This window comes from Sapajus apella, unplaced genomic scaffold, assembly GCF_009761245.1.
Source record: "Sapajus apella isolate SASKATOON/1434 unplaced genomic scaffold, GSC_monkey_1.0 scaffold113, whole genome shotgun sequence".
NCBI classification, from domain to species: Eukaryota; Metazoa; Chordata; class Mammalia; order Primates; family Cebidae; genus Sapajus; species Sapajus apella.
The window spans coordinates 4,246,882-4,274,788 of record NW_022437053.1 but is presented as its reverse complement, the minus strand read 5'-3'; the positions used below and the strand labels follow the sequence as shown (position 1 = coordinate 4,274,788).

At 39.7% G+C, this 27,907-nt stretch overlaps 1 protein-coding gene across 1 annotated transcript in view; it reads left to right on the top strand.

Annotated features, from left to right (window-relative positions):
* GABRB3 (gamma-aminobutyric acid type A receptor subunit beta3) overlaps positions 1-27,907 on the top strand; it is a 342,036-nt gene that overhangs the window by 96,494 nt on the left and 217,635 nt on the right. The window contains exon 2 of the mRNA XM_032259965.1: positions 2,191-2,238. Coding sequence (XP_032115856.1) covers positions 2,191-2,238 — 48 coding nt within the window. The remainder of the gene's footprint in view (positions 1-2,190; positions 2,239-27,907) is intronic.

Genomic DNA, 27,907 nt, shown 5'->3' with positions numbered 1-27,907 from the left:
ATGTTTTAATTTTAAATACAATTCTTTGTATAGGTATTTTTGTGATCACTCTAGGGATTGCAGCATACATACTGAATCTTTAAAAGTGTATTTAGAATGAGAATTGTACTGCTTAAGTGCAATATAGAAATCTTTATAGGACACTTTAACTTCATTTTTTGGTATATTAGGTTATGTATTTTGTGTTATACAGACTCATTTAATCTAAAATATTTCTCACTGAATTCTGGGAAATTTGTTCTAATTTCATAACATAAGTTATTTCCTGAGGAATTCTTTTTCACTTCTGGTATTTCCTATTATCCAGATGTTGTCAGCTGTACCTGTATAGTTCCCTTCTCTTTGCGATTCCTCACTCCTGATTCTTCAGTGCTGCCTTTGAGACTCCAGTGTGACCTTCCAGATCACTCACTTGTTCTTCAGTCATTTACATTTTATTTATTCCTTTGAACATGTTCCTTCTTAAAACAGGTTCATATTTTATAACTGATAACTTTGTTATGCTCTTTTTCATGTCATTTCTTCTCCATGCTACTAATGTTCTCTTGTGTCTTTGTTATATTTATTTTGAATATTTTATTGATTCATCTTTTTCAAAAATTTCACTTCATGTCAAAAATGTTGTCTAGTTTTTCCTTTTTAAATTCTGGATGCACTTTTTAGATGTCCGGTAATTTTGTGTGAGGCAGCAGCTGACCTGCCTGGTGACAGGCGTCAGAGGGAGGCTGAAGGCCAGGCTTCAGGTCATGTCCTTCCGTATCATTGGCACTTTTTTTTTTTTTTTTTTTACTGTCAGTTATGGTTTTCCTGCCTTCAGTTATGGATTTTTCTTTCACTTGTTTACTTACATTATTTTTCTTATTTTAAATGACTCTTTCAGCATAAGAAATACAGTGCCTTGAACACAGTAATCAATAGACAATTATTAACAATAAGGTTTAGTTTGCACATGAATATCCAGTTGTTCCAACACCATTTGCTGAAAAGCCTGTTCTTTGTCAAGAATCATTTGACTAGATTTGCTTTGCTGTATTTGTGGAGTCACTATTTTGTTTAATTGACCTATGTGTCTTTCCTTTCACCAATACCATACTGTCTAGGTTCATCTACTGTGGATTTATGGTACCTCTAAAACTGTAGTGGTGAATCGTCATTCACTGTCATGTGATGACGGTGAAGATGTTGGATGATGTTTTTCTCCAAACTTACCTGATGCATTTTCACCTTAGGAACTTTGACCTTTGTATTGTCTCTGTTTTCCTACAAATCTCATAGTTAACTTCTTCTATGACATAGGTTCCAACTACAAATTTATTTTCTAAGGAAACTTTTTTTTTTTTTTTTTTTTTGATACGGGGTCTCATCATGTCGCCAAGCTAAAGTGCAGCGGCAGTCTTGGCTCACTGCAGCCTCGACCTTCTGGGCTCCACCAGTCCTCTACTTCAGCCTTCTGTGTAGCTGGAACTGCAGGCATATGCCACCATGCCCTGTTCATTTTATTTTACTTTATTCTTTTTTGAGACAGTCTTACTTCGTTGCCCAGGCTGGAGTGCAGGGGTGCTGCCTTGGTTCGCCAACCTCCTGGGCTCAAGTGATCCTCCCACCTCAGTCTCCCGAGTAGCTGGGACCAGACCTGCACCACCAAACCCAGCTAATTTCTGTATTTTTTGTAGAGACAGAGTCTCACTATGTTGCCCAGGCTCGTCTCAAACTGCTGGACTCAGGTGATTCTCCCACTTTCAAAGTGCTGGGATTACAGGTGTGAGCCACCAAGCCTAGCCAGTGAAACTTATTTCTTTTGCATCCTATTTAATATGAGTTCTCTTACATAATTTTCTATTATGTTATTTTATTTTAATTTTGTGACTGGACATACCACAATTAGGAATTATCTTTATTATTGGTTTTCTGTCACCTTCGGTAAAATTTAAACGGTAAAATTTAAAATTCAGTAACCACGTTAGCTACTGTTGGAGCAGAAACCAGGGCCTAAGCTTATCTAATATGGTGTGTGTTATTTTTTAAAATGTGTATACATTTCTTTAAATATTATTTCTTGAATTTCACACAATACTAGTCGAGATATTTTAAATAGACGCAATTTGAGGATATACTTATTAAACGAATTTTAGATTTTAGCAGTAATCATGAAGGTTATATTTTATGTTTCTTTTCTTTTGTTTTTTCCAGGAATGCAGTCAAAGAACACAGAAAATTTTATGCCATTTATGAAACCAGGTAAGTCTATGATACCTGCATTTTATCAATGAAACTTACTATTAATGCTATGAATATTAGTAGTGATTGTAATATGAGCCCATAACTTATTTTATGTATTTTGTTTTTGAAATGCTTGTCAAAATTATGTTAAGAAAGATACAGATAGAGACTAAAAGAATATAATGATGAAATGGTATCACCTTAACTTGTGTAATTCTGTTGTAATTTTAAATGGAAGTTTTGTTGAATTCTCTCAGGGCATCTGATTCTTAGTCCTTGCATATGGGACTGTGTATGCAGGTTTAAAATCGAGTGGTTTAGCATGGGAAGGAGCTTCAGAAATCCTCATTTGCCACATTTGGAAAGGTAGCCCAAGAAGTTTAGGCTTGCCCAAGAACACACGGCTACGTAGAAGCAGAGTTAAAAAAGGAAAACACGTTCCTTACCTGTATCACCATGCTCTCAAATCGCCCCACAATGACTGGCAAGAAAATGCCCATGCAATTATTTTGTGCATGTAAAATCATGTTCTCCAGCTGATATTCTCTTAGAAAGAAATGAACTGACAACAAAATCTTGCAGGAACTGTTTAGAAGTTTTATATTTTAAGAAAACTAATGGTGTAATAGTTTTTTAAAAATCTTTAAAGATTCAGCTACACTACAGCTTCACAGTTAAAACTTCTCTGGATATCAACCACTCCCAACCTCCAAACCAAATCAGTTAGCATTCCAGGCAAAGTTCATTCTCCTCTGGGCTGCTTTCAAGTGTTGACAATTATGGATAAAGCTACTATAAAGATTTGTGTGCAGATTTTTTGTGTGGTCGTACATTTTCAACTCAAATACCAAGAAGCACGATTGCTGGATTAAATGGTGTATCAGTCTGTTTTCGTGCTGCTAATAAAGACATACCTGAGACCAGGTTATTTATAAAGGAAAGAGATTTCATTGACTCAGTTCCACATGGCTGGGGAGGCCTCACAATCATGGCAGAAGGTGAATGAGGAGCAAAGTCATATCTTACATGGCGGCAGGCAAGACAGCTTGTGCGGGAAACTCCTCTTTGTAAAATAATCAGATCTCTTGAGACTTATTCACTACCACAAGAAAAGCGTGGGGAAAACCACCCCCATGATTCAATTATCTCAACCTGACACAACCCTTGGCACATGGGGATTATTATAATTCAAGATGAGATTTGGGTGGGGGCACAATCAAACCGTATCAAATGATAAGAATATCCTTAGTTTTATAAGAAACTGTCAAACTGTCTTTCAAAGTGGCTGGACCACTTTGCCTCCCAGCCAGCAATGAATGAGAGTTTCTGTTGCTCCACAGCTCAGTCAGCATTTGATGTTGTCCGTGTTTTTGATTTAGCCAGCCTAATAGGTGTGTAGGGCCATGGCATTGATGTTTTAGGGGAACAAGAGACACTGGGGCCTACCTGAGGGTAGAGGATGGGAGGAGAGAGGATCAGGAAAAGTAACTACTGAGTACTCAGGCTTAGTACCTGGGTGATGAAATAATCTGTACACAAACGTTCATGACTTGAGTTTCCCTGTATAACAAACCAACACATGTACTCCTGAACCTAAAATAAAAGTTAAAAGACTTCACTTAAAGCTACAATTATCAAGAGGGTATGGTATTGGTAAAAGAATACACAAATAGATATATAGGAAACAGAACAATGAGCTGAGAAACAGACTCATGCAAATGTAATCAACAGACCTTTGACAAAATAGCAAAGGCCATTCAATGCAGAAAGGATATAATTTTAAATAAATGGTGCTGAAATAATTGGACATCCACATGCAAATATATGTGTGTATGTATATGCCTTATATATATGTGCCTATATACATAGGCTGTATACAGTGGTGTTTGCTTCTCTGTTCCTGAATTAGTTTTCTGAGGATAATGGCTTCCAGCTCCATCCTCGTCCCTGCAAAGGACATGATCTCATTCCTTTTTATGGCTGCATAGTATTCCATGGTGTATATGTACCACATTTTCTTTATCCAGTCTATCATTGTTGGGCATTTGGGTTGATCCCATATTGTCGCTATTGTGAATGTGCTGCAGTGAATATACATGTGCATATATCTTTATAATAGAATAATTTATATTCCTTTGGGTATATCCTGTCCTTTGCAGGAACATGGATGGAGCTGGAGGTCATTATCCTTAGCAAACTGCTGCAGAAGCAAAAAAATTAAGTCCTGCATGTTCTCACTTATAAGTGGGAATTAAATGATGAGTACACGTGGACACATAGAGGGGCATATGGGTTCATTCCACATTTTTTGCATTGTGAATAGTGCTACAGTGAATACACAGGTTCATGTGACTTTGTGATAGAATGATTTATAATGTAATGAGAGTGTTGGGTCAAATAGTAGTTCCATTTTTAGCTCATTGAGAAATTGCCATACTGCTTTCCACAATGACTGAACTAATTTACACTCCCACCAACAGTTTATAAGTGACCACTTTTCTCTGTAACCTCACCAGCGTTATTTTTTGACTTTTTAATCAGAGCCATTCTGACTGGTATGAGACGGTATCTCATTGTGGTTTTTATTTGCATTTCTCTAATGATCACTGATACTGAGCCTTGTTATCATATGCTTGTTGGCTGCATGTATGTCTTCCTTTGAAAAGTGTCTGTTCATGTGCTTTGCTCACTTTTAAATGGGGTTTTTTTTTCTTGTCAATTTGTTTAAGTTCCTTACAGATTCTGAATATTAGACCTTTGTCAGATGCATAATTTGCAAAAATGTTTTCCCAGTGTAGGTTGTCTGTTTCTTTTGCTATGCAGAAGCTCCTGAGTTTAGTTAGATCCCATTTGTTAATTTTTGTTTTCATTGTAATTGCTTTTGGTGTCTTTTATTATAAAATCTGCCCATTCCTGTGTCCAGAATGGTATTGCCTAGGAGCTTTTGGGCTGAGACTATAGGGTTTTCTAGATATAGGATCATATTGCCTGCAAACAGGGATAGTTTGACTTTCTCCCTTCTTATTTAGATGCTCCTTATTTATTTCTCTTGCCTCATGGCCCTGGCCAGGACTTCCAATGCTATGTTTAATAGGAGAATAGGAGTGGTGAGAAACAGCTTCCCTGTCTTGCTTAGGCCAGTTTTTCTGAGACAGAGTCTCACTCTGTCACCCAGGCTGGAGTGCAATGGCACGATCTTGGCTCACAGCAACTTCCGCCTCTCAGATTCAAGCAATTCTCTGCCTCAGCCTCCCGAGTAGCTGGGATTAAAGGCACCCGCCACCATGCCTGGCTAATTTTTGTATTTTTGGTAGAGATGGGGTTTCACCATCTTAGCCAGGATGGTCTTGAACTCCTGACCTCGTGATCCATCCTCCTTAGCCTCCCAAAGTCCTGGGATTACAGGTATAAGCCACGATGCCCAGCAAGGGGAATGCTTTATAAGAAGGCTTGAAGTTGGGTAGTGTCAGTCCTCTGACTTTGTTCTTCTCCTTCAGTCTTTTGTTGGCAATTTTGGACTTCTTGCCTTTCCATCCAAACTTTAGAATTAGTTAGTAAACATTTAGAAAACAATTTGCTGGCATTTTGATTAATACTATATTGAATCTATAGATCAAGTTAGAACTGACATGTTGGCAGTGTTGAGTTTTCCTGTTCATGCACCTGAAATATCTAGATTTTTGATTTCTTTCATCGAGGTTGTAGTTTTGCACTCTTCCTCACATAGATTTTCTACGTTAGATTTATTCCTCAGTATTTCGTTTTTATGCCACTGATCAAACAGCTTTTTAGTTATATTTTTCTTGATTACCACAGATATTATAGTAGGCATTCTTTTATTAGAGTCTAATATGAATTATAATTTTCCTTCTTCACAATTATGATTAAATTTAATTCTATATACATTTTAAACCCTACAAATTGTTATAATTAGCCTGAAAGTATATTTTACACATTTAATGTTCATTTAGATTTGCTGACATATTTACTACTTATGTAGTTCCTAATGTTTTTATACACTATTCTGTTTCTCTTAGCAATTCTATTATTTACAGGAAGGACTCCTTTTAGTATCTCTTAGTGCAAGTGAACTGACAGCAATTTCTCCAAGTTTTTTGTCTGATATGTCTTTATTTTCCCTTCAAAAGTGAAGCATGTTTTCACTGAGAGCAGAATTATTTGTTGGCATGTACCTTCTTTCATCACTTTAAAGATTGGATTCCAGTGTCATCTTTGTTGTCCTGTTTCTGTTAAGAAGTCAGTCACCATCAAGTCTTACTGCTGTTCTTTGAAGTTAATTTGTACATTTGGGGGATGTGTGTATAATTTTTCCTTTGATTCTGATTTCCAAAACTTTTACTATGGTATCATTTTCTTTTTTCTTTTCTTTTTCTTTTTTTATTTTTTGAGACAGAGTCTCCCTCTGTCGCCCAGGCTGGAGTGCAGTGGCGCAGTCTCGGCTCACTGCAGCCTCCACCTCCCAGGTTCAAGTAATTCTCCCACCTCAGCCTCCCGAGGAGCTGGGATTACAGGAGCCTACCACCACACCTGGCTAATTTTTGTATTTTTAGTAGAGATGGGGTTTCACCATATTGGCCAGGCTGGCCTTGAACTCCTGACCTCAGGTGATCCACCTGCTTCGGCCTCCCAAAGTGCTGGGATTACAGGTGTGAGCCACTGCACCCAGCCCATTTTCTTTTTTTTTAAAGATGCTTTGGTTTTATAGCTCCTGTGAATTTGTGACTTAATCTCTTTTTACCAATTTTTGAGATGTCTTCTTAGCCATGACCTCTTCAAATCTTGCTTCCATGCCATTAGATCTGTTCTCCCCTGTGGAACTTTAATTAGAACTATGTTACGCCTATTTTGCCTTAGTTTTGGGTCTTTTATTCTCCTTTCTGTTTCCATACTTCATTTTTTTCCCATGCTTCTGTCTGGTTATTTCTTACTGACCTATCTTCCAGGTAACTGTTTCTTTCTTCATTGTATCCTGCCTGCCATTTGGCCCATAGTTTGCGTTCTTAATTTGCCATTGTATTTTTCAGTTCTAGATTTTCCATTTAATTAGCTCATATAGGTTTCAATTCTCTGAAGCCTTTTTCTATCTTGTCATCTATGTCTTAAGTATATTAATCAAAGTTTTGGTAAAGTCTACATCTGATAACTCTGATATCGGAATCACCATGGCAATTATTTTATTGTTAGTTTTTTAGGTTCCAGATCCTGGTATGCTTTTAAAATCCGATTTAATGCCAAAGATCTGCTTTAAAATATAAAAATCCTAGATCAATACTGTGCAGTAGGACTTTCTGTGAAGATGGAAGTGTTCTATGTGTGTGCTGTGTATGCTATCCCATATGGCAACTACTGGCCACATGAAGAGTTTTGTTATGATTAGTGTGACTGAGAAAGTAATTTTTAATTTTATTTACATTTAGTAAATTTAAATGTAAATAGCCCCATGTGGCTTGGGCTGACCTTGTTCTGCATGGTTCCAGATGAAGCTCCTTGCCTGGCACTGTGTAGTCAATATTGCACGTGTTCTGGTTGATATTTCTCCCACCAGAGAGGATGTTCTTTAGGTCCCAGCAGGAGGTGGAGCAAGAGCAGATCACCGTACTGTGATCAGCCGCCCTGCTACAGTTCTGCATGCCTTGGCTCTCTCTCTGGTTACCCTGCCTGTTAGTTTGTGGACCCCCAGCATGAGAACTGGGCCTCCACCCGGCCCAGTTCCGAATCCCAGTTTTTGTTTCCTAGGATGGTGGGAATGCTAGGGGCCCTCCTCAGCCTTCCGGCCCGCCACCACCTGCCGGCTGCTCAGCTTCTCTGCCTCTTGGCCTATGCCTCTCAGGAACTGGCAAAGGCCCTGGGACAGTAACGGGTCAAACTCTTGAAATCACTTTTCTGCACTTCTTTCTTCTGGGATCTTGGCCTCGCAGGCCCTGGCTGTGTGGCGGCCCTGATCCTCCGTGCTCATGTCGTTAGGCCTGCCAGCCTCATGAAAGCTCTGCTCAGCCCCCTGCCCTTGCAGCTGCTTTCCGCTCAGCTTCGCAGCCTCTGCCCCACACGGCTCACGAATCATCAGCTGGGCTGCCTTAGTGCAGACCCTGAGATAAATGTTCCAGTAAAAGTCATTTATCTGGAGGCTGCAAGGAACACTGGTCATGGCATAGGGAAATGATGGAGATGAGAGGGCAGCTCATACATTTATTTCATTAAGCCAGTTACCATGGGAAGCAACTGGGGCTCAGCCCTTCAGGGAAGCTCTGGAAAATGGCTCAAAACACCTGTCTCAGATTTGTCATGCCTCATTTTTGAGGGATCTAGGGGGTTTTTGCACTGACTCCCAAGGGCCACGTTGGGAGGGAGTAGTGTCTGTATCCACCACCCTACCCCCACCTCACGTCCAGCCCGCCAGTGCTCACAACAGCCCTCTGAGCTTCCCCAAACCCCAAGTCGTCAGGCACTGAGACGCACACATAGGCACTGAAATCTGCTGGAGCAGAACAAAAGGCTGCCACAAACGTGACCTGGAAGGTCAGGGTCACCTCAACGAATTTGTTTCCCTTCCAGGATTTTGGCCCCTTCAGTCCTGGCTACTTTAAGAGCTCTCAAACGCCCTCATACATTAGGTTTTTCTATTTTTATCCGTTTATTTTCTGCTTGTTCTGAGTGGGAAGATAGGTCTCCTGAAAGCTAGTCAGTCACAGCTGACAAGTTGAAAGCTGGGTTGTTGTATTTTGGACACTAAAAGTATTTTACTGAATGATTTATGGGCCTGGACACTAAAATATCTTTCTATTGATTTGGAATTTGGATAACTGTGATCCAATTTCTACCAGTGAAATGAGAGTATTTTAAAGACCATCAAGCAACTCTCAATAAACGCGGACCCATTGGAGACTCATTTCCTCATTGCAGTGACCTACTGATGTATGTCCCTTCCAATTAAACGTGTCTCGTACTCTATTTGTTTGTTATTTTTCATATGTGATTATCTATGAAAAATTAAAGAAACAGAGTAAAATCCTCCCAATCATCCTTCCACACAGTTCATTGATGGAATTACTTTGAGCACAAAATGGAAAACGCCAAGCAGGGGAGAGTGCTCTCTGACCTGTCGGGTTTGTGCTTGCAGAATTGTAATGTTCTTGGGCTTGCTTCCTGCCAGGCTGCAGGGAAGCCCTGTTGCTGAGAGATCCTGGCCTGCAACTTGCTGAGAGCTCAGTTTCCCTTTTGGGTTCTGCTGCTGGTGTCAGTTCTCGTGCTCCCTGAAGCTCCTGCTGCACCTTGGCTGCGTTTTACTGATGACTGACAGCTGTCAGCGTACATCTTCTCTTGGCGACCCTGGAACTCCCCACATAGCTACTTCCTTGTTCCACAGACAGGCCATCCCCCACCTCCGCCTGCCCCATGCTCTGCCACAATTTTATCAGCATAGACCATGCCCAGGGGCAGCACACGCACCAGGACTAGAAGCGGAGAGTTTCTGTGGACTGCCGGCAAGCAGCCACCTTCATAGTACGTTCAGGGAATGTGGACTAAGGAAGGAGGAATTTGGAGGAACAGCTTCCACCAAGCCTTTTTGCTCACCTATACTAACAGTAAAATATAATTCAATTCTATCCATATGTGCATTATGCTTTTTATAAAATTCATTAATGCAAATGAGAATTTTTTAATGTCCACAAAAAAGGGCTTTCATTTCCTACCTCCAGTGGACCATTTTAATGACCTCTTGGGGACACCATTAACATAGACAGGAAGAAAGCCGGGTGCCAGGAAACCCAAAGGCACTGAAGCTGGAAAAGAGCCATTGTAAAGCAACCCGAGGTCAGTCACTGGGGTAGAGAGGCCATTGTGTGCCAAGTTCCACAGGATGCAGTCGCTGAACTAGATGCCCCCAGGACAGAATCCAGTTTCAGAGGAGCTTCCCTAAGCCCTGTAAGCAGAATGGCTAACGAGCAGCTTCAAATTGGAGTATGTAGAGAATTATTGTTTCCAGTGAGCAAACCCAAAGAGATCCTGAGCTTGTACCGAGTTTGTTTCTTTGCCTTCACAACCTTACCTTCCATGCGATATATCTTCCACTGTGCAGACGTCCTTGTATCTGTTTTCCAACATTGAACTTAAGGGTGGATTTTCTGTTGGGGTGCAATTCAATCTCATTTGACTTATAGCAGAAATTAAGTATAGCATGATTTTTATGTTACATTGTTTAAATTGAATGAGTCAAAATCTGATATTGTCTCTTGCAGTTAATGTTGACTTGGTAGAAAAGTAAAGCAACGGATGGCTGTTGTCAGTGGTAGCACAGATTTGCAGGGGACTTTGCATTTATGCTTCTGCTGTCCAGCGTGTCTCACATCATCCCTATGTGGCAGCAATAGCAAAAACGTGACTAATCCAGTGATGCTACCTCCAATATTTGTGTTCCTTTTCACCTCTGGCAGAACCCAGTGCAAGATCCCCTGTAGGAGGAGGCGGCTCCTTGTAAATCTTCCTGCAGACGGGAAGCACTGTGTCACAGGCTGCCGCCTGACTCTCCTTCTCTTCAGATTGAAAGGGAGAGCGTCAGGTAGCTTCCGACTTACCTTTATTCCTGGCGCTTATCTACTGATACCATACTCCTGACAGGTTGACATCACTGAGACCCTGGAGTGAGAACACCTGCAATTATTCTCAAACCAGGGCACTGGAGCCAAGAGAAAGTGGCCTCTGCTCCATTCATGGCTGTAGTGTGTCTGACCCACCATGACAGATTCCGAGAGAAAGTCTTGTCTCAACCTTAGGAGAGCATATTTCGTTCTAGGAGTGTCTGCTTCCCCTTCCCTTGAAAACTTGTATGCAAATACGTTATGAATAGTAAGCAAAAAATTATGATTATCATAATTTTTACCTGACTTTTTTCCACTTTCTGTTCACCTATAAATTTGGCACCAATAAGTTTGAAAATGAGAGCTCTGGCAGGGTACGGTGGCTCATGCCTGTAACCTTAGAGCTTTAGGGTCCAGGCAGGAGGATCACTTGAGGCCAGTAGTTTGAGACCACCCTGGGCAACCTAGTGAGCCCCTCAACTGTACACATTTTTTTTTAAATTAGCCGAGTGTGGCGGTGCACACCTGTGGTCACAGCTGCTGGGAAAGCTGAGGCAGGAGGATTGCCTGAGCCCAGGAGTTCTAGGCTGCTGTGAGCTGTGATTGTGCCACTACCCTCCAGCCTAGATGACAGAGCAACACCCTGTGAAAGAAAAGAAAAGAAAGAGAGAAAGAGAAAGTTCTGTTGAGTTTATATATTTGAGAGCGTTAGAAAACCAGTCACAAAATCATGAGCGTTTCTGTGGGCCCACAGTCAGCCTCCCTGTATCGTCTGTCCTCTGCGGTCTCGGAAATGTGTGGCGGGACGCCGCGGAAGCCTTTCCCACAGGGAGGCAGGCAGGTCCGTGCTAAGTGGCAGCTGTCTGCAGGTTCCACCCAGCAAATCTAATGGGCTCAGGGCTGTGATCCCTGTGAGAGGAGCAGCAGACGAGATGAGGTTTCTGGTCACTGAGATTTCTGCCTGGACGTAATTTTTCCAGAACTTGGCATAGGAAAGGGGAATCCCAGTCTGGCAGCCTGGTGGAGCTGAGGAACAAGGGAGGGTCCTCAGAGGCTGAGGTCATCATTACACAGGGCAAGACTCTCAGAGTGGAGGCAGATACACAGATAAGGAGCTGCAGACACGGGCGGGGGTGCACCTGAGACGGGTTGGACGTTGTGTGTAGGGTAAAGCTGCACACACCCAGGTAAAGAAAAATGTGCGGGAAAGACTAACTCCTGGGGAATTAAAAGTAAAAAAAAAAAAAAAAATCCTCAGAGATCACACAGGGCAAAAAATCATTTGAATTCCCCAAATGCAGAGTAGAGAAAACTTGAATAGATGAGGTTTTCAGTAGGTCCCAGAAAGATGTCTTAGTAATGGTGCTAAACTAGACCTAGAGGAATATCTCCCTCTATCCATCATGAAAAAAGCTTAAAAGACAGTCTTGAAAACATCAAACTATCCACGGAGGCCAGCCAGAACACTCACAGGAATCTTTAAAGGCATACAGCAAAGCCAAAACTCAAAAATGTAAAATTCATAATATGTGGCATTTCACTGTATGTAAATTATACCTCCATAAAAGTTGACTTTAAAGAAATAAAATTTTCTCATCTCCACAGACACATTAAAAAATTGGTAAAATTTAATACCAGCTCATTAAAAAGCAAAAAGCCACTTAGCAATCTAGCGATAGGAGACAGGAGCTGAAGACTGATGGAGCACACAGCTCTATTAACACACGTTACAAAGGAGAAGATTGATAAATTTACTTTACCAAAAATTACAACTTCTGTAGGAAAAGTGTGAAAATATAAGCGCAAAATTCAAAGATGTGTGGAACCTTCACTAAGCCATAAATAATGTCCAGAATATATATATATATGTCTGTGTATATCTGTATAAAATACACAAAATGGGCAGTAAATATGAATGATGAGTTCATAAATTTTAAAAAATCCCATTAATAAGCACAAAGAAGTTATTACATTTAATTAATGATAAAGTAAATGCAAATTGAAGAGTCATCTATTACTAGTTCATATTCATTATATTTGTAAAAATTAGTGTTTTATCATGCCAAGAGTGTGAATGATGTAGGAAAATAAGAAACCTTATGTGGAACTGATGACAATAGGTAAACCTATTGATAATACACTATAATGTACAACAGGTTGTCATGTATAAATGGCTACAGCCATTGTGGAAGCAATTTGTTAATACTAGTAAATTTGAAGATACAAGTAATTGATGATTCTATTTCTAAAGAAATGTTCATCCACTAAGATTTATGTACTAGGATGGTTATTTCAGCCGTAGGTAAGAGTGAAAACAAAAGCAATATAAGTCCTAACCTTTTTAACGTAAGGAAATGGATAAACCAAGGAAAGTCATAAGGAAGCAGTGGTGGAAAACTAACACCTTTATCTTTTTGACTCTCCCAGTGAAGGAATAAGATGGGTCATTTTATTTCCTTTCCTTTAGCTTTTCCGTAAGTTTAAGCTTTGTAGTTGGGTTCATTCTGAGAAATCTTGTAGCTTTTAGTTATTGTTAATGTGAGACTCTGCTAATACATTTTCTAATGGTGTATAGGAAATATTTTACTCTTCATGTTGGCTTTTTAATATGGCTACTTTTTTTTCTTCCTTCCTTCTTCTTCATTTAACCTAATTTTATTTAATTTTTTTAAGTATTGACTTGAATATTGACTTAGTTCCCAAATTTCATTTCATCTTACTGTGCAGTAAACTCATTCAAGGCAACAATTTTCACAGAAGTGTTTTCTGGGGGAGGGTTCAATTTTACGACATTCTATTGTTTCTAAATATATAGTTGTTTCAGTTTTCCTTTCTCTTAGTGATTCAATTTTTAGGTGAACAGATAATTTGGCTATCCCTTAGTTGTTAATATAGAATTTTATTACATAGGTTACTGCACATTGATTTCTGCCTTAAAAATTTTGTAGACATTTGCTTTTGCATAATACATGATCAATTCCTGTGACTGGTCTGTGTGTGTTCGCAAAAATTCTCTTGGTTATGTATGCGTGCATCATTGTATTAGGTTATTTTTTTCTCAAGCTAGTTAAACTTGTTATATAAATCTCTTATATTCTTATTTATTCTGAAAGAACTGTATTAATGTCTCTCACAAATTTTTTGGGTTTGTCAGTTTCTCCTTACATTACGATTTATCTGTATCATTTACTTTATACACATATATTAACAACCTTAGAGAAATAAAAGAGGAAATAGAACCCGTGTTACCAGAGTATGTTGTCCGGGCGTGGTGGCTCATACCTGTAATCCCAGTACTTTGTGAGGCCGAGGTGGGTGGATCATGAGGTCAAGAGATCAAGACCATCCTGGCCAACATGGTGAAACCCCATCTCTACTAAAAAAATACAAAAATCAGCTGAGCATGATGGCACATGCCTGTAGTCCCAGCTACTCGGGAGGCTGAGGCGGGAGAATTACTTGAACCTGGGAGGCGGAGGTTGCAGTGAGCCGAGATTGCACCACTGCACTCCAGCTGGTGCCTGGTGACAGAGTGAGACCCTGTCTCAAAAAAAAAAAAACCATAAAAGAGTATATTGCAGATTACTCATTTCCAAATGTCAATATATTGCTTATGTTTTGGATTGACCATTTAGTGATCTTGGAAATAAGGCATACAATTATCCAAATTTAAAAGTAATAAAAGTGGCTGGGCATGGGTGCTCACACCTGTAATCCCAGCACTTTGGGAGGCCAAAGTGGGAGGATGGCCTGAGTGCAGGAGCTTGAGATCAGCCTGAGCAAGGGTGAGATTCCTGTCTCTACAAATAATTTCTAAAATGAACTTGGTGTGTATGGGGCATGTGCCTATAATCCCAGCTGCTCAGGAGGCCGAGGCGGGAGGATTCCCTGAACCCGGGAGTTTGAGGCTGCAGTGAGCTGTGACCGTGCTAGTGCACTCTGTTCTGGGTGACAGAGCAAGACCCCGTCTCCAGAAAAAAATTTTTTAAAAATAATAATTTGTATATTGAAAGTATACGTTGAAAAAATCAAAAATATACACTAAAATGATAATGATAGGATATTATTTTGTGTTGGGAACGAGTAATTTTACATATTTTTTATTTTCCACAATAATTCTTATTATTTTTATTATTTCAAAAAGACTAAATAAGGGCAAGGTTATGTAGAATGATAAGGGAACTATTGCATTGTTAATAATTCGTTTTAATGCATAATATTTTGCATTTCATTTCTTGTCTTTGAATTATAAATAAAATAATATATATTTTAATATTTGATCATACTTAGGGTAGTGGAATGAAATACATAAAGAAACCTACAGCAATACTAAACAGTCATATTGATGGAGAATATTTTGAAAGCTCATTTTTTATTACCATACCCCAGTACATAATACCTTATTGGATTAATGTCTTATATTAAAAAATTAATTTCATGAGCTCACCTTGGGATTATACTCAGAAATGTGTAAGAAAGCTATTGTGCCTGAGTATAAGCCAATTTGTCAATTGCTTTTAATCAAACAACATATTTAAAGCTTCACATTTCAGCCTTGCCATGTAAAGGAGCTTGGAATATTAGCTGGCGTCTTTACAGCAAGAAAAGTCCCAACAAAGTGAAAATGAGCAGTTTTTCTAGGCCCGTCAGAGCACTGGAGTCACAAGGCAAATCGCCTCCCAGAAATCCAGAAACACAGGGCAATGGCCATTCAGAGAGGCAGAGCGGAGAGCGGTGGGGTGCAGCAGGCGCCGCTGGAGCCATCCATGTGTGGGGACACTTACAGGGTCATTTTGATGACCCGACGGAGGCTGAGCACTGATGAGGCCAGGTGCGAAAATCCTGGGGCCTGAAGTCTTGGGACGTGGCCCACCTGCAAAAATGCCACCAGGTTCTCATGGGGAAGATCTGAGAAACATTCCCTAGTGTTTTGGCAAGAGGAGGGGGAATTAATTGTGATTTGTCTGCCACAAAAGCCTACACTCCAGGGAAAAGATTTCCCCTGAGCCCTATCCCAGCTGGTGAAAGATATTCTTCCCACACCAGACACCTCTAGCCTTCATGCCTCACAGTAAGGGATTTAAAAAAAAAAAAAAAAAAAAAAAAAAAGAAGAAGAAAGAAAGAAAAAGGAAAAGTGGCTTTACCACTTTGGAGAAAAAATTGTAATTGTCAAGGTCACAGCCTTTACACAGGCTGGTAAAATGCTGAGATTTAAGTATTTTGTATCTACTTTATATATGTATACACACACACATATGTATGTGTGTATATAGCAGAATGATCAGAAACCATGGCACAATTGTATTTATTTGAGGCGGGGTCTCTGTCACCCAGTGCAGTCATGCCATCAGGACTCATTGCAGTGTTGACTTCCTGGGATCCATGTATCCTCCCATCTCAGCCTCCTGAGTAGCTGGGACTAGAGGCACATGCCACCATGCATAGCTAATTTTTTGTATTTGTAGAGCTGGGGTCCCATTATTTTGCCAGGCTTGTCTGAACTCCTAGGCTCCAGCGATCCTTCTGCCTCGGCATTCCAAAGCACTGAGATCACAGGCATGAGCCACTGTGCCCGGCCTTAATTACAACCTTGTAGACTCTTCCCTTCCCCATACCTGGCTATTACACCAGCAGAGCTTCTGTAGAATAGCAGGGAATTGCAGTGGAAAAATATGAAAAGCATAGAGTCTTTCTAAGGAAGAGTAATTAGGGACCCCAAAATCAAGAGGGAAAATAAAAACGAGAACATTGGAGGTCCTGGAAACCCTGGCAACTAAAAAGCTACAGCACACATTCAGTAAACACAAATGCTCGCCCAGGTTAACACAAAGGCTCACGCTAAAGGCCTCTTACCACAGCTCCTGCTACCTGATACGAGTTTGACTTCCAACAAAAAACCACAAAGAATGCCAAAAGGCACGAATAACAGAATAGTCTGAAGTAAACAACAAAACGAGCCCCAGATATGAGACAGAAGTTGGCATTATCAGAGTGGGAATGTAAATAACTGTTTCCATTAGGGCCCTCGTGGGAAAGGTACAGACGTGGCTGCACAGACGGATCATGTGCGCGGAGAGTGGAAATTCTAGGAAAAAATCAAAAGGAATTGCTAGAACTCAAAACCGTAAGAACAGAATTGAAAATTGAACAAAATTGAGAATGCTCTTGATGGGCTTCCCAGGACCCTGGGCATGGGCAGGGAAGAGTCAGCCGAGGGAGGGCCTAGAAGCTTCTCAAGCTGAAGTGCAAAGACAGTGAAAATCAACAGAATGTTCAGGAACCATGGCACAATTTTGTTTATTTATTATTATTTTTTAAGAGGTAAGGTCTCTCTCTGTTGCCCAGGCTGGAGTGCAGTGGTGCCATCACAACTCACTGTAGCCCCAGACTCCTGGGCTCAAGTGATCCTGCCTCAGCCTCCAGGCTAGCTGGGACGGCAGGCTAACACCATCATGCCCAGCTGATTTTAAAGCTTTTTGTGAAGCTGCTGTCTCACTGTGCTGCCAAGGCTGGCCTCCAATTTCTGGCCTCAAGTGACCCTCCTGCCTCAGACTCCTAAAGTGCTGCCGTTACAGTCATGAGCCGTCCTGCCTGGCCAATGGGACAGTTTTAAAAGGTGTACATTCACATAGTTGGAATACCAGAAACAGAAGAAAGAGAAAGCAGAGGCAGGAGAAATATTTGAAGTGAGAATGTCTGAGAATTTCCCTAAATTAATGACAAATGCCAAACAGTACTCAGAGAACACCAAGAAGAATATATACCAAAACCAAAAACCAACAACAGAACTAATAGACTACTCCTCGGCGTATCCTGTTCAGACTTGAGTCGGACAGAAATCCAAGAGAAACTTGAAAGAAGCCGGCAGTGTGGGGCTGGGGAGAGCTTTGCCTGTAGAGGAGCAAGGATAAGAGCTACAGTGCACTAGTATTCAGAAACCGTGCAAGCAAAAGTAGCGAAATAAAATATTTAACATATTGACCAAACAAGCAAAAACCAACCCATGATTCTATAGCCACTGAAATTATCCTTCCAACGGGAAGCAGAAATAAATTCTTTTAAGACAAACAAAAATAGGAAATTCAACATCCATAGACCTGACTTGCAAGAAATGTGAAAAGACTTTCTTCATTGAGGAAGAAAACTTAAATAGGTCAGATTTGGAGTGACAAAAAGAGATCAGAGAAGTTAGAATGAAGATTAAATTCTTCCAAAATATAACTGTTTCTTTAAAGTAGGCATCCTCACCATGTATTGAGTGATTATGGCACAAAGTTCGTTGAAATGAATGACAGCAAAGTCATAAAGAAACTGGAGGTATTCAGTTTTAAGGTCCCTGCATTATGTGTAATGAAGTATATTGTTGTTGTTTTTTTGAGACAGAGTAGTACTCTGTTGCCAGGCTGGCACAGTCTCAGCTCACTGCAACCTCTGCCTCCCGGTTCAAGCCATTCTCCTGCCTCAGCCTCCTGAGTAGCTGGGGCTACAAGCAGGTGCCACCACGCCCGGCTAATTTTTCTATTTTTAGTAGATACAGGGATTCACCATGTTGGCCAGATGGTCTCAATCTCCTGACCTTGTGATCCGCCTGCCTCGGCCTCCCAAAGTGCTGGATTACAGGTGACAGCCACCACGCCCAGTCATATATTGTTGTTTCAAGATGAATTTAGATTAATTAAAATATATATTGTAAACTCTAGGGGAACCCTTAAAAACATTGAAAATACAAATATATTCATAATAAATAAAAAATAATATGTTAATAAAGACAACAAATCAAACCACATACAATGCTCAATTAAAGCACCAAAGAAAGAAGAAAAAAAAAAGAACAAATGCAATGAACAGAAGACATTTACCAAAATGATGGTGATTAATTCAATTACTGTAAATTAATAATTACTTTAAATGGGAATGGTGTAAGTACAATTAAAACAGAGAACAAGACAATCAAAAACTAATACCCAAATAAATGTTTTCTACAAGAAACCCATGATAGAGAAAAAAATCACAGGTTAAAAAAATAAGGATGTGGGGCCAGAAGTGGTGGCATACACCTGAAATTCCAGCTCCTCGAGAGGCTGATGCTGGAGGAGTTGAGCCCCGGAGTTCGGGGCCTCAGTGAGGTCACTGCACTGCAGCCTGGGCAACACAGTGAGACCCCGTCTCTTACAAAAAAGTAAAGTATAGAGATGGGAAGAAAATGTAGCAACGCTGTGCTGGGTTGAATGGTGTCCCCCCCTAAATCATGTCCACACAGAACCTCAGAACCAGAAGCTCAGAACGTCACCTGGGTTGGAAATGGGGTCTTTGCTGATGGAATTAGTCAAGACGGATTTGAGTGGTTCTAAATCGAAAGATTGGCTTCCTTATGAGAAAGCACACGGACAACAGGACACAGAGACACACAGGAAGAACAGCATGTGATCATGAAGGCAGAGGCTGAAGTCATGCAGCCAACAGTCAAGGAGAGCCACGGATTCCAGCCCCCACAGAAGCCAGGAAAAGGCAAGGGAGGATTCTTCCTGAGACACTTCAGAGGGAGCCCGGCCCTACCTGCCTGTGGATTTCACACGTCCAGCCCCAGACCATGAACGAACCCATTTCTGTTGATTTCAGCAGCCCAGCTGGTGGCTTGTGACTGCAGCCCTGGAGAACTGGCACTGTGCTGACACTGTGAAAGCAAAGCTAGAGTCGCCACATTCGTTTCAGACACGGTAGACTTTAGAAGAAGGAAGATGATCGGGGTGAAGTAGAGACTGCGTGATGATAAAGGGGTCAGCTTTCCAAGAAGACATGACAATCCTCACCAGCGAGAGTAGCCTAAGGACACACGACTACTAAAAGTCACGGGGTATCTTGAGTGGCATCCTGGAACAGGAAAAGGACATTAGATAAAGAAGACCTAGATAAAGGATAAACTTTGTATAACGTATCAGTATTGCTTAATTAATTGTAACAAATATGCCTGCTATGTCAGATGTTAATAATGGGGAACTGAGTGTGGTTTACATGTTCACTTTCTGTACCTTCTCTGTAAATCTAAAACTGTTTAAATTGTTTGTATCGGTGTGTATCCCCCACGAGAAATGCATGACTACACAATTTAAGAAAAAGTTAAAATGTCTCATGTTGAAAACATTTTACCTTAAAAATTGAAGTGTTATATTAAAAAAAAAAAACACAAACCTTGAGTTGCTATTTTTCACTCATCATCAAATGCTCACAGATAGAAGATGAAACTAACATCTAGGCAGGTATTCTGAATTGGTGAGTGTCATACCCCTCATGTGAATTCAACTTAAAAGCTTTGGACAAAATAATTGAAAATATTACAATATCCTTCTTGTAAGGCCCACACCATTTGACTAAGTCATTCATTTCTTGAAACGTTTTAGAAGGTAAGTGTCAAAATAGAAGCAAAGGTTTTGGCCTCAGGATGTCAGAAAGGACACTGACTTACAATATTGCATATTAAATAAGATGTGCCTTGGATAATGTCTAGATACAGCTAGCAGTTTGCTAGGAGAAGGCCACTGCGTTCTTCATATTCTGTCTTTATAAAATGTATGTCAAGAGCTGAGCTGGAGAGCCGAGCTGCCAGTTGTTGGAATTAGTTGATTAAGACAAGCCAAAATGAAGGTAACGGCCCAGGCTTGTGTCACCAGCTGTGAGAGCATAAGCAAAAGGCTAAACAGACAAAGTGCCAGTCCTCACCGCCACCCATCGGCCCAGTTCTGTTTTTCCTGCAGAACAGCAGGTGTGGGGCAGGGGGGCGGGGAGTCTCTCTCTTCTCCAAGGCAAGGCTGCTTACATCTGTGGACGTGGGGCTCCGAGGATGGGTCAGGGCAATCACTAGGAGAGGAAAAGTACTAAATCTGAGTTGCAGTAGAGAATGTGCCTGAAAGTCACCTATGCCTGGTAAGAAAAGAGGCTCCAAGGGAAGCTCTCTGGTGAGGGTCCCCAGTCAACGGGCTGGAAGACAGGAACAATGACTAACAGCATGGCTGGCCGGGCCTGGTAGTTGTGGCAGCTCCCATCAGAGGCTGCAGTGCGCGGACTGGGCACTAGGTCTGGTGTGGGGAGGGCAGCTGCCCCCATTTACTGCCAGGTGAAACTTCTGTAATGGTCTGTGTTTGGCCTGAAAAGTCACACATGAGATTTTAGCCAGGAGCTGGATTCAGCACGCTTATCTGTTGAAAGAATGCTTTTCTGTTGCTGTTTGCATGCAGGGAGATTTCCAAGAGCTGTACATTTTTAAATGAAATGATGTGTGGTAAAATTCTTAAGTGATATTCCTGTTACAATAGATGAAATGCTAGAATCATATGCAGATGTTTTAAAGAGTGTCAGGAAAAAAAATCCAGCCAGACTTGGTGGTACCCCTCTGTAGTTTCAGCTTATCAGGAGGCGAGATGGGAGGATGGTTTGAACCCAAAAGTTCAAGTCCACACTGGACAGCATAGCAAGACCCACGTGTCCTAAATAGATAAATACATTTTTTAAGTAATTAAGAAAGAAAAAAAGGGAGTGTTAGAGAGACATGGTGTTGCTGAATGCAAAGCAGCTGTTAGTTAAAAACTATACTTCTTGTTTGCTGCTTAGGAAGTGATATGATAAAATGTTACAGCCTGGAAAAAAATTAATGACAATCTAATAAGCAACACAAATATTTAACAAATCTTTCTTGTGTCTTTGCAAAACAAGGTGGCAAACATAAAGATTTCTAAAATATATATCTGATTCATATAATCAACGACTGTTTGCCTAAACTTACCAACTCGGATAATGGAGAAGCACTACAGAGTCCTCTCTAAGTGCCTGTGAGGCACTTACAACAATTGTTTATATATTGTAACACACCAATAAACTAAAAATAACAGGAAAATACTGACCAGTGCTCTGATTACACTGCAAAAATCCGGAAATAATCACAGCATTATATTTTTAAAAATTAAAAAGCAAAGTAAAAACCTTACCACTTGAAATTTTTAAAAAATATTTTGGGTCAAAGATGAAATAAAATTGGCAATCATGGAGTATCATTGTATACTGAATTCCACTAATATAGCCAAAGCTGATTCAGAAGAAATTTTATAGCCTTAAACAAAAAAAACAAGAAATAAAAAATTTCAAGATTTTAAGTCAAGAAGGGAAATGAAATGTACTAACAAATACACACAAATACAGAAGAAATTAATGAAAATATAAACCAGTAGCAAATAAGGAATAGGAGTGATGTATGAATCCAATACCTCTTTTTGGGAAAAAGAGTAAAAAGAAATGACAGTATTCTAATTTTAAGAAAAGAAAAGGCACAGATACATGAAATTGCATATGGAAACACTGCCAATATGGGTTTTAGGCAGAAATCTGTAAATTCATAAATCAGTGAAGATGCATAATATGTATATACTCTCAAATGTATATAATTTAGGATTCATTATCAAAGACAACTCATAATGATGAGTAGACTAATACTCCATAGTATGTTAAAAAATACCCATTTTTTAACTTATTATATCTAATCTTAACATGAAGAATAGTATATTTTCTGTGTTATATTTTATTGTGAATGAGTAATCAACGAACTATTAAAGTGAGATAACAGGAATATCTACAATAATCAATGTTTAACATTGTTTTGTACATTAGAGGCAATTCAATAGCGACGAAATTAATGTGATATTAGCAATTGAAGAAGAGAACACACATTTGTTTTATTTCAAATGTTATAAATATTCACCTAAAATACCAGAAAAATGAACTTTTAAAATATTTAGAACCAAAAGAAAAGTATTCGGTTAAGTCTTGAGCCTCAAAATTAGCGTAAGTTTAGTAGTTTTCCTGTGTGTTTCTAATAGCCGTTTAAAAATACAATGAGGGGCTGGGTGTGGTGGCTTACGCCTGGAATCCCAGAACTTTGGAAGGCCCAGGCAGGTAGATCACTTGAGCCCAGGAGTTCAAGACCAGCCTGGGCAAAGCTGAAACCTGTCTCTATAAAAAAAGACAAAAAATTATCCAGGCATAGTGGCGTGTGCCTGTTACTCCAGCCGAGGTGAGGTAAGGGAGGCTGAGGTGGGAAGATTGCCTGAGCCCGTGAGACAGAGTTACAGTGAGCCATGATTGTGTCACTGCACTCCAGCCTGGGCAACAGAGCAAGATCCTGTCTCAAAAATAATAAATATGTATAGCTCTAAAAAGTACAATGAGAAGCTTCAAGCCGAGGACAGTTGGTCTGGGAGCAGTGGATAGTGAGTATGGGTTTGATTGCTAATGGTTACAAGGTTTCTTTTAAATGGATGAAAAAGAAAATATTATTTAAAAAAAGATCGGCTGGGCGCAGTGGCCCATGCCTGTAATCCCAGCACTTTGGGAGGCCAAGGCGGGCAGATCACGAGGTTAAGAGATCAAGACCATCCTGGCCAACATGGTGAAACTCTGTCTCTACTAAAAAATACAAAAATTAGCTCAGTGTGGTGGTTCATGCCTGTAGTCCCAGCTACTCAGGAGGCTGAGGCAGGAAAATTGCTCGAACCCGGGAGGTGGAGGTTGCAGTGGGCCGAGATCGGGCCACTGCCCTCCAGCCTGGAGCCTGGTGACAGAGCAAGACTCTGTCTCAAGAAAAAAAAAAAAAAGATCATGGTGTTGGTTGCCAAACCCTATGAATAAACAAAATGCAAAGGAGAATAAAAGCAGAATAACACAGGAAAAAGGTGAGGTTGACCTTCTTAGCATGTGAAACACTTGTACAAAAAATTAGCACACGACAATCCATAACCTACAATTCAGTAAGAAAAATAAAGTGTGTCTTTGTCTCAGGGTACAAGCAAATATAAACGGGTAGAAAATATGAAAAGATTTCTCAGGTTACAAATAAACAGGGAACTGCAGGTTATCAGCACACTACTATTTCATTTTAGAGCAAATTGACAAAAATGTAAGTCTTGGTATTACAGAGAATTATTGAACATATAGATCAAAGAGAAATTTCAAACTCTGCTATTGTAACTGTAAATTGATAGAGTCAATCTGGAAAAGAATTTGTCAATATTTTGTACATATAAAGATGCATATATCCTTTGATAAGACATATTTATATGTGTGTTTGTGCAAATTTACTGGAGCCACATTTATTAATAGGGAGAAATCTAAAAATCATAATCTTAAGGAATAAAAGCTATTTACACAAGAATAGGAAGTCTAATGATATGCACAAGCATTTGGGTATCTGGGGGCCATGCATACACATTATTATGTCAGTAGAAGTCCTTTGCACGTGAAGTGTAGCGTTCTCTCCTCCACTTCCCTCCCTCTTCGCAGTGTTACTGATCGTTTAACGGGCACTTTGCACTTGTCTCCAGCTGGTAACTGAGGCTACTATTTAACAAGTGTACTTTTGTTGCTCTCTGAATGTCTCCAAATGATAGTCAAAGAACTTGAGAGAAGTAGCATGGATGGCTGAAATGTTTGCCGTTCTAGCACTCCGCAGGCTAAATCCAGCTGATCTGTTGGAATCAAGTTTGTATCTTCTTCTGTCATCACTCCATGACTTTTCTTAGCAGTTAAGTAATTGCCTTTAGCAATAGGTATGGGAGTCCTCAAGTTCTACCTGTTTGTTCCACCTGCCAAGTCTTCCCTTTGTCTTCCTCCGTAGGGTCCTAGTGTTAATGCGTCTCTGAAGGGACTCCCATTTCTTCGTCATTGAAGCCTCACACTGCTTCTCTCTCTTCCTTGTTCTATCTCATGGAAAGAAATAGATAATCTCTTTGAGGTCTTACATAGGCTTTGCAATTCCTCTATATCACAAATTGCTAGAAGGCAAGAACTGTATTGCATTTATATTTTTGTCTGATAAGTTTGTTAGCAGAATGTCTAGGATAAGGTAGTTCTCAAAAATTAATTTTGTAAGTTAAATGGATGCTTGAATATGTAAAGAAGACAGAAATGTGAAACAAGCATCTTCAGACTTGCTCCTCAATAAACACTTTAGATAACATAAATAAACCTATTTGCTTAAATTACACATACTTTATATATTGCAACATTCGGTACTATTAGAGTAATAAATTGTGAAGTTTAAATGTTCTTAATATGTTATATAGTATATATACATCTATATATTAAAGACATAATTTAGACTATATTGTTTCACAATTTATTACTTTCACTCTATAATATAGAATGTTAAAACACACGGTTTATAACATATATTTATGATTTCAACTGTATTATATACTTATATGTAATATATATTATGAAATATATATTATTTAACACATTATTAACACATTTTAACAAGTGTTAGAGGGTGTTACTTTTTTAAAAAAAACTTTTTATTTTGAAATTATTTCAAACCTACAGAAAAGCTGCAAAAATAACACAGTACTATCTTACTCAGATTTAACAATTTCAGACATGTTTCCACATTCTTCTTTCTTTATCTGTCTCTACAAATATAAACACACACAAATTATTATTTTTCCCAGTCTATTTGAACATAACTTGTATACATCATGTCTTTTTACCTCTAATAATTCAGTGTGTGATTCCCAGGAGAAAGGATGAGGGTGTTTCTTTTCAAACTAAAGAGACTACTCAGAGATTCAGATGTACTGAAATAGTGCAAGATTTTTTCCTTTATTTTTACCTGTGTTTTGATTTACACTTTTCATTAAGTTGCAGCCCTACTGTGGAGTTAGACTTTCAAGTTTGTGTCAGTTTCCTATTTGTATGATCTTAAAACACAAAAACAGTTTTTAATTTTATGTATGTCTCTCATTGCACCCGGCTTATACTTATGAGTATTAGACCATCTCTTCAGTATTTCTCATCATCATTGCAATTAAGTCAGGTTAGGAAGGAGACCCACACAAAGAGTGACTGAGGAGAAGAAGAAAAGGGGAACCATGGCATTAATCTTAAAAGAAATTTTTTGGAAAACACTGATTGATTGATAGATTTCTAAGTCCATTGTTATTGAATGTGTTAGAATCTAGAGTAATATCTTGGAAATGCACATTATGTCATCATTGGATTAGGATCTTTTCATGTGGTGTTTCTGGCGTAAGTAGAGTGTCTCTGGAAACCTTGGGTAGTAAAATGTTCCAGTGCAGGAAGACAACAACAAACTGTATGATTTATTGACTGAAAAATATTTTGTCTATCACTAGTAATCATTTTTTTTCAGGGCAATTCTTGTCTCCTATTTCTTTGATTAATTAAAAATTAACCAAGCAAGTCACATCTTTTCCCCTCTCCCCATTGGCATTTCAGCAATTACTACTCCTGGGACAAGGGTTTGAAATTAGCCTTTCTGATTGGGATTTTGCCATAGCTGTAAATATACTTAGTAGGATATATAAGCATACTTTGCTAGAAAAGTTATTATGGATTTAGTGAGATACTGAGATAAGAGCCTTTGCTGCTTTTAGATCACTGTTCTGAGAACAGTGACAATTACTCTCAGCAATTGCTCTTAGTAACATCAATTGTCATTTCCCTATATTCAAATCAGTTTAAGATTTCTCCTTCCAGCAATAATGAAGTAAATGTGACTAGACTTGTTTTTGTATCAGAAGTCGCTAGAAAAGCTGAACAAAACGTGTGAAACAACTGTATGTAGTCATTAAACAGTAGGCGGTGTGGCACTGTGATCCCTTAGAGAAGGGAAACAAGAGCCCTACAATCGACTTGGCTTTTTGCCTACAGACCTTTATGGACTGCAGTGTAGTGAGAAGAATTCCAAGCAGGACACGGCAGATCACTAGATTGAGAAGGCAGAGACCAGAGTTCCGAAAGAATGCAGCAACTTAAATCTGCAGAATATAGAATGAGAGAGGGGACGCTATGCAGAGAGAGAGAGGGAGCTCAAGACACCTGGGTTCTCTTGCATTTATTTATTTATTTTTTGAGACAGAGTCTTGCTTTGTCGCCAGGCGCCAGGCTAGAGTGCAGTGGCGCGATCTCAGCTCACTGCAACCTCCGCCTCCTGGATTCAAGCAATTCTCCTGCCTCAGCCTCCCGAGTAGCTGGGACTACAGGCACATGCCACCGCGGCCAGCTTTTTTTTTTTTTTTTTTTGTATTTTTTTAGTGGAGACAGGGTTTTTTACACGTTGGCCAGGATGGTCTTGATCTCTTGACCTCGTGATCCGCCCGCCTCAGCCACCCAAAGTGCTGAGATTACAGGCTTGAGCCACCGCGCCCGGCCTCTCTTGCATTTATTGATGAGTATTGAGCTGTACATACATAGAGTGAGTCTCAACAGAGCTAAATAGACAATAGCATGGGATCTATACCTACATGATTTTCAGAGGTTACACAAGACTAGGTGACTTTCTAATTCTAACCAGCAAGAATGGAGGATCCTTATTAAACATATAAAGACCATTAAATAAAAATTAGCTGGGCATGGTGGCATGCTCCTATGATCCCAGTGACAGGGGAGACTGAGGCAGGAGAGTCGCATGAACCTGGGAGGCAGAGATTGCACTGAGCCGACTCCAGCCTGGACAACAGAGCAAGACTCTGTCTCGAACAAACAAACAAACAAAAACCATTAAATAGAACCATTAAATGGGCATATTAAATAGGTATCCCAGAAGAGTAATGCTTTAGTAGTATGGCCAAAATAGCCTTAGGTTAAAGGCCACCTTAGACCTTCCCTTTAAAAACTTTAAAACTACTCTTTAAAAGATGAAACTGATCAGCATATAACTTTACTGCTGGAATAAAGACAAACACCCTTTAAAAGAAGATGGCAAAATACAGCACAGAACAACTTAAAATTCACAATACGCAGAGTGCAAAAGGAATTATTAGCATACCAAGATTCAGGAAAATGTTAACACATAACCCCCCCCCCCAAAAAAAAACACTCATTATAGACAGCCCAAGAAATGAGACAGATGATTGAATAACCAGACAAGAAAATGATAAAAGCTACTATTGATGAGCTTAATGGTTTAAAGAAACAATGAACACAGTGAAGGCAATAATGGAATATATAAGAACCAAATGAAAATTGTAGAGCTCAAATGTAATTTCTGAAATGATGATGTCACCGGACATGACTCGAAGCAAATAGG